Source organism: Otolemur garnettii, unplaced genomic scaffold (genome assembly GCF_000181295.1).
Source record: "Otolemur garnettii isolate 467f Iridium unplaced genomic scaffold, OtoGar3 scaffold00048, whole genome shotgun sequence".
In the NCBI taxonomy this organism is placed as follows: Eukaryota; Metazoa; Chordata; class Mammalia; order Primates; family Galagidae; genus Otolemur; species Otolemur garnettii.
Window position 1 is genome coordinate 7,645,131 of NW_003852443.1, and position 7,957 is coordinate 7,653,087.

At 41.3% G+C, this 7,957-nt stretch overlaps 1 protein-coding gene across 3 annotated transcripts in view; it reads left to right on the forward strand.

The window, feature by feature from the left end:
- TTN (titin) overlaps positions 1–7,957 on the forward strand; it is a 276,966-nt gene that overhangs the window by 30,614 nt on the left and 238,395 nt on the right. For all 3 annotated transcript variants that reach the window (XM_023514176.1, XM_023514175.1, XM_023514177.1), the window contains exons 26-36: positions 71–239; positions 345–2,035; positions 2,178–2,459; positions 2,892–3,158; positions 3,252–3,524; positions 3,646–3,909; positions 4,000–4,260; positions 6,103–6,363; positions 6,921–7,184; positions 7,279–7,539; positions 7,664–7,924. In XM_023514176.1, the coding sequence (XP_023369944.1) occupies positions 71–239; positions 345–2,035; positions 2,178–2,459; positions 2,892–3,158; positions 3,252–3,524; positions 3,646–3,909; positions 4,000–4,260; positions 6,103–6,363; positions 6,921–7,184; positions 7,279–7,539; positions 7,664–7,924 (4,254 nt within the window). The remainder of the gene's footprint in view (positions 1–70; positions 240–344; positions 2,036–2,177; positions 2,460–2,891; positions 3,159–3,251; positions 3,525–3,645; positions 3,910–3,999; positions 4,261–6,102; positions 6,364–6,920; positions 7,185–7,278; positions 7,540–7,663; positions 7,925–7,957) is intronic.

A 7,957-nucleotide genomic window follows, 5' to 3' on the forward strand; every position in this document is an offset into this window, starting at 1 on the left:
ACTTTATCATTTAGATTATAAGCAGGTATTTTAGCCCTATTTACTATAAATTATGACCATTTTCTTTTAGCTGTGGAACATCAGATAAAACCCATGTTTGTGGAAAAACTGAAAAATGTCAACATAAAGGAAGGTTCCCGACTTGAAATGAAAGTCAGAGCTACAGGCAACCCCAACCCTGACATCGTATGGTTGAAAAATAGCGACATCATTGTACCTCATAAATATCCCAAAATCAGGTAAGTGTGTTTAGAAATAATGAAAATAAGCTCCTTACACAAATCAAATAGCCATGGAAACAATACTGTTTCTATGTTGATGATTTATTTCTCTCTTTTTTATAGAATTGAAGGAACCAAGGGAGAAGCTGCCCTTAAAATCGAATCCACTGTCAGCCAAGACTCCGCCTGGTATACTGCAACTGCTATTAACAAGGCTGGCCGAGACACCACAAGATGTAAAGTCAATGTTGAAGTTGAGTTTGCAGAGCCTGAACCAGAGAGAAGATTAATCATCCCTCGAGGAACATACAGAGCAAAGGAGATCGCAGCCCCAGAACTGGAGCCCCTCCACTTGCGATATGGTCAAGAACAATGGGAAGAGGGTGACCTCTATGACAAAGAGAAACAACAGAAACCATTTTTCAAGAAAAAACTCACTTCCTTAAGACTCAAACGCTTTGGGCCTGCCCACTTTGAATGCAGGCTTACACCGATTGGTGACCCAACGATGGTGGTGGAATGGCTCCACGATGGGAAGCCACTCGAAGCAGCCAACAGGCTCCGCATGATCAATGAGTTCGGGTACTGCAGCCTTGACTATGCAGTGGCATATTCTAGAGACAGTGGTATCATTACCTGCAGAGCCACGAACAAATACGGAACAGATCACACTTCTGCTACCCTTATTGTGAAAGATGAGAAAAGCCTTGTGGAAGAATCACAGTTGCCTGAGGGGAGAAAAGGCTTACAGAGAATTGAAGAGTTAGAGAGAATGGCTCACGAAGGTGCACTTACTGGTGTAACCGTGGATCAGAAAGAAAAGCAGAAGCCGGACATCGTCTTATTCCCAGAGCCAGTAAGAGTCCTTGAAGGGGAGACCGCTAGGTTCCGCTGCCGAGTCACAGGCTACCCTCAGCCCAAAGTCAACTGGTACCTCAATGGACAGCTCATCCGTAAAAGCAAAAGGTTCAGAGTTCGCTACGATGGCATTCATTACCTGGACATCGTGGATTGCAAATCCTACGACACAGGTGAAGTGAAGGTCACCGCAGAAAATCCTGAAGGTGTGATAGAACATAAAGTGAAACTCGAGATCCAACAGAGGGAAGACTTTAGGTCTGTCCTTAGGCGAGCTCCTGAACCAAAGCCTGAATTTCATGTACACGAACCAGGAAAACTTCAGTTTGAAGTGCAGAAGGTGGATAGGCCTGTTGATACCACAGAAAAAGAAGTTGTCAAGTTGAAAAGGGCTGAAAGAATTACCCATGAAAAAGTGTCTGAAGAGTCGGAAGAGCTGCGTAGTAAGTTCAAGCGCAGAACAGAGGAGGGATATTATGAAGCCATCACTGCTGTGGAGCTCAAGTCTCGTAAGAAGGATGACTCCTATGAGGAGCTCCTAAAGAAGACGAAAGATGAACTTCTCCACTGGACCAAGGAGTTAACCGAAGAGGAGAAGAAAGCCCTTATGGAAGAAGGCAAAATCACTATTCCAACTTTTAAACCTGATAAAATTGAACTAAGTCCTAGTATGGAGGCCCCCAAAATCTTTGAAAAAATCCAAAGCCAAACAGTGGGTCAAGGATCTGATGCACACTTCCGGGTCAGAGTTGTGGGGAAGCCAGACCCTGAATGTGAATGGTACAAAAATGGGGTGAAGATTGAACGGTCCGACCGCATCTACTGGTACTGGCCTGAGGACAATGTTTGTGAACTGGTCATAAGAGATGTGACTGCCGAGGACTCTGCCAGCATTATGGTCAAAGCCATCAACATAGCTGGGGAAACCTCCAGTCATGCATTCTTACTTGTCCAAGGTAATTTGAATGTTTTTCATCTGATGGACCTGTCTCTGCATCCATGAATATACACGAGCATATTTCTTTTTCTTTTTCCATTGCTCAAATTGTAAATTTAATTTAATATAATGTTCTTCTCTCCCCTCAACTTTTCTTGTAGCCAAGCAATTGATCACTTTCACACAGGACTTACAAGATGTTGTTGCTAAGGAAAAAGACACCATGGCAACCTTTGAATGCGAAACTTCAGAGCCATTTGTCAAAGTGAAATGGTATAAAGATGGTATGGAAATTCATGCAGGAGATAAATACAAGATGCACTCTGACAGGAAGGTCCACTTCCTCTCCATACTGACCATTGACGCATCTGATGCTGAAGACTACAGCTGTGCACTTGTGGAAGATGAAGACGTCAAAACAACAGCAAAACTTACTGTGGAAGGTAGTAAAATGATGATTTCAAGGTTTCCTTAAGGTTTAAAGTCACCCTTAGTATGTGACAAAATTAGCTATACAATTTTTCCATCTTAAAAACAATTATTTGGGAATTGGATATGAGTAATCATGAATTTATGTTCCTCATTAAGAATATTGACAATTTGATGATTTGAATTTTTTAGGTCATATTATTTTGATGTCTCCATTTTAAAATGTTTTTATTGAAATATAATTCTCAGCATTCGAAAATAATTTAAAAATTAAAATAACTCCTTTTTATTGAAAATTTATTTCTGAGCTCATCAGCAGGTAGACACAGAAAATATTCCTGATAGTATGGCAGAGTAAAGAGATATAGAAGGCACTGTCGCTATCGTAAGTCTAGATGCATAGCTCTCCAGAAAGAGAACTGATTTCCCTTTCTCTTATACTTCAGGTGCAGTTGTTGAGTTTGTGAAAGAACTTCAGGACATAGAAGTTCCAGAATCATTCTCAGGAGAGTTAGAGTGTATCGTAACCCCAGAAAATATAGAAGGCAAATGGTATCATAATGGCGTGGAGCTTAAATCCAATGGGAAATACACAATTACATCTCGCCGTGGACGTCAGAACCTCACAGTCAAGGATGTAACCAAAGAAGACCAGGGAGAATACACCTTTGTCATTGATGGGAAAAAGACAGCCTGTAAACTAAAGATGAAGCGTGAGTATCCCACTCCTGTCAGGCAGTGGGGAGCATCATTATGACTTAGTGCTAAATATGACCATAACATTCTTCTTGTCCCATATTTCACAGCCCGCCCCATTGCCATCCTACAAGGACTTAGTGATCAGAAAGTCTGCGAGGGTGACATTGTTCAGCTTGAAGTTAAAGTCTCCTTAGAAAATGTGGAAGGCGTCTGGATGAAGGATGGGCAGGAGGTGCAGCCCAGCGACAGGGTTCACGTTGTGATAGACAAACAGTCTCACATGCTGCTCATTGAAGACATGACTAAGGAAGATGCCGGAAACTACTCCTTCACCATTCCAGCCCTTGGGCTCTCCACCAGCGGCCGCGTCTCCGTCTACAGTGAGTGTTATTTAGATAGATATACATTTACATCATCCAGTGAGGTAAAGCTCTGTAATGAGCAGACGCTGGAAACCAAAGCCATGTGTATAATCCTTTATCTGTGTGTGTGGTTTTGCAGGTGTTGATGTGGTAACACCTCTAAAAGATGTCAACGTGCTTGAGGGTACCAAGGCTGTGCTCGAATGTAAGGTCTCAGTCCCGGATGTGACTTCCGTTAAATGGTACTTAGATGATGAGCAGATCAAGCCTGATGATCGCGTGCAGGCCATTGTCAAAGGCACAAAGCAGCGACTAGTGATAAACCGGACTCACGCGTCAGACGAGGGGCCTTACAAGCTCATGGTTGGCAGAGTGGAAACCAGCTGTAATCTCTCTGTAGAAAGTGAGAACTATTCCATTTGACCAATGATTTGTCAGCATTCCGCTTCCTGGTGTAATAATAACCAAGTGATTGTTTTTATTTTTCCCCCAGAAATTAAAATCATCAGAGGTCTTCATGACCTTACCTGTACAGAAACACAAAATGTGGTCCTGGAGGTTGAGCTGTCCCACTCAGGAATTGATGTCTTGTGGAATTTTAAGGATAAAGAGATCAAACCCAGTTCTAAATATAAAATTGAAGCTCATGGGAAAATATACAAACTGACAGTGCTAAATATGATGAAGGATGATGAAGGGAAATATACATTTTATGCTGGAGAAAACATGACATCTGGAAAACTTAATGTGGCAGGTTGGTGCCTTTATTGTGTAAATTATCAGGGGTGATTGTTTTAATTTAAAAAATAATGGCCCATTTCTCCACAAATTCCCTGCAGCATTCCATTTCCATGCCTCTGTCTTAAGCTGCTCACTGAGCCACTAGTACCCTCAACACTGTCCCCACCAGACTAAATTACAAATGCTCTTCCAGACCTACCTCAAATGCCACCTCCTCCAGGAAGCCTTCCTGGACCTTCCTCATTGGTGTAAGACCTCATCCTCCTCCAACCCCAGGATCAGTTCATGTGCGCCTCTTTCACTGCTCTTCTATCTTTGTCCTATTCCCCATTTCCTCCTTCCGCACCACAGTGTCAATTCCCCAAATCCGCGGTTGCTTTTCTTCTTCATATCCTCTAATATACTGCACGTGATTGGTCACCAATTAGTGTTTGCTGAATTGAGCTTCATTCAAACTTTCTTCCTCTGAAGAGTTCTTTTTCTAAGCACTCATTTCTTTAACCTTTATTTGCTTTATTTCTTACATATGTTTTTATGAAATACAAACCCTGTGAATATGGTTTAACTGCAACTCACTGTAGCAGTGTGCCTCTTATGACATAAAGTAGAAATAGTTTCATTTGGCAGAAATGCTTAGCTTTACAATGAAGAATCAGAAGCGTAAACCAGCTTTCAACAAAAAACTAGAAGTTATCATTAATTTCTTTGGTTCGTTACAATTTAAATATTGAGGAGTTGAGATTCCACATTCAGATTGCATTGTGCTGTCCAGGCCATGTGGTATATAAGCAAGTCACATTATAACAGTGTGTCTTCTTTGGTGTGAAAGTTTCATGATTTATATTTTATTACATTGTAAGATTTCCTCAGAGAATTAACCATGAAAAACCTTCTAAAACAAAATTTTACATTCTTTGATACATGCAAGATAAGTTACATGTTTTAAAAATGTGTGAAAGAACAAACTATGAGTTTCTGTGATTTCACCCAGCAGAGGCCAGACACAAAAACAAATAAGGCATGATATTTTTTTATGAGGAATTCACAAGAATTCTTTAGAGATGGACAGATACATAAGCAGCCTACTTGGTAAAGCAGCAGTTATTTCTGACTGAGGATGACAGGAGTAGAGACAATGGGGGCAGTGGCACCAGACAGATGAGATTGTCAGAACTGATATTTACTGTACAGGTGTCTCTATCTTATATAGACATTGGTGACTTGGACATTGTACTGCTTAGCAAATTTTTTCCGATGAAATGTCAAACATATTCCCAGGAAGCAATCCTTAAAGGACCAAGTAGAATTCCATATTAACAGTTGCTTTGCCGGGTGCAGTGGCTCACATCTGTAATCCCAGCACTGTGGGAGGCTGAGGAGGGAGAATTGCTTGAGCTCAGGAGTTCGAGACTCGCCTGAGCAAGAATGAGACCCCAACTCATGAAAAAAATGGAAAAACCCAGCCGAGCGCCCTGACAAGTGGCTTCCAGAGGCTGAGGCAGCGGGATACCCACAGCTGGAGTCTGAGGTTGCAGTGAGCTACCAAGCCACTGCACTCTGCTCAGGAGCATAGGGTGGGACTCTGTCTCAACAAGAAAAAAACAAAAAAAGCAACAGTTGCCTTTTTCCAACAAAAACTTTCCTGATTCCAGTATTTTCCCTGGTTGTCAGTCATGCATGCCTAGAAAAAGGGATTTTTGTGGCATCTTCTCAATATGGGTAATAATAATCTTATTAGACATGTCATGATGTTTAAAGTCATGTATGTTCTTAATTTGATATTTTATATTTAATGGTGTAAAGTTTTTTTATCATGTGAATGAAGGACTCACACTGTGTGTCTCTTGTTCCAAAGGTGGGGCCATCTCCAAGCCACTCACAGATCAGACTGTGGCTGAATCCCAGGAAGCCGTGTTTGAATGTGAAGTTGCCAACCCAGATTCAGAAGGCGAATGGCTGAGGGATGGCAAACACCTGCCCCTTAGTAACATCATCAAAAGCGAATCTGATGGCCGCAAAAGGAGACTTATCATTGCCGCCACCAAATTAGATGACGTGGGAGAATACACCTACAAAGTGGCCACCTCTAAAACATCTGCCAAACTCAAAGTTGAAGGTCAGTGATATAAGATTTGTTCTTTTTAAATCATATTACTTTCTTGGCCATTATCATTTTGAACATCAAATGGTCTGGCCATTTTAGAGACTATAAGTTCTCATTTTATAAAATCATTACAAATTCTCTAAACTTTCTTTTCTGAGCCATATAACATAAGGTACAAAATTAGTTATCAAATGTATTTATATGACAAAGTCATTTCCTAAGTTAAAGCTCTGTGAACAGCAAAATCAGACATTCTGATTCTCCATTTCTCTTTTACCCGTCTCCAATCAGTCTATTATGCTACTAGTATATGGCTATGCAAATTTTATCCCATCTGATAAAACATTAGAAAAAACATTCAAGTGTAGAATGCACATATCCAACTGGATCTCAAGTTTCCCTAAATAATATCAGGTGCCTTTTAAATTAGAGATGCTAAATAAATGCAAAATGTTGGCTACCCCATATTTTGCAAGATGGCGGGCACTTGCAAAACTGATCCTATTTAGGACTTCTTTTCCTTGATGACACCATATTAGTTTCTAAACGAATCATAAATCTGTCTTCAGCTGTCAAAATCAAGAAGACTCTGAAGAACCTCACAGTGACAGAAACGCAAGATGCTGTTTTCACTGTCGAGCTTACACACCCTAATGTCAAAGGTGTTCAGTGGATTAAAAATGGGGTTGTGCTCCAATCCAACGACAAGTATGATATCTCAGTCAAAGGGGCAATTTACTCTCTGAGAATTAAAAACTGCGCCATCGTCGATGAGTCTGTTTATGGCTTCAGACTTGGAAAGCTAGGAGCCAGTGCCAGACTACATGTTGAAAGTAAGTTTTGACTTACAAACATTTCACAAGTAGCCAACCTGTGGTTACCGTCTTAGTTAACCATCTCATTGAATTGCTCCAACTTTCTTCTTAGCTGTCAAGATCATTAAAAAGCCAAAGGATGTGACTGCCTTGGAAAATGCCACCGTTGCTTTTGAAGTTAGTGTTTCCCATGACACAGTTCCTGTAAAATGGTTCCATAAGAATGTGGAGATTAAGCCAAGTGAGAAACACAGACTGGTCTCAGAAAGGAAGGTCCACAAGCTGATGCTGCAGAATATCGCCCCCTCGGATGCTGGGGAGTATACAGCAGTGGTGGGGCAGCTGGAATGCAAGGCAAAGCTCTTTGTGGAGAGTAAGTATTGGGAAGCCCCTCTGACACTTCCCTGGAGGGGATCCCCAGGTAGTCATTGGTTTGTGTTGCTTCATCTGGTTTTTAAATAAACCTCTTAACCAAAGTGCTCTCTGATTTTCCCAAGCATTACATATTACAAAGACCATGAAAAATATCGAGGTCCCTGAGACCAAAACTGCCTCCTTTGAGTGCGAGGTGTCCCACTTCAATGTCCCTTCCACGTGGCTGAAGAATGGAGTGGAGATCGAAATGAGTGACAAGTTCAAGATAGTTGTGCAAGGAAAACTCCATCAGCTGATCATCATGAACACCAGCACAGAGGACTCAGCAGAATACACGTTTGTCTGTGGCAATGACCAAGTCAGTGCCACACTGACAGTGACCCGTAAGTAAAAGAAAAAAAAAGAGAGAAGGAAAG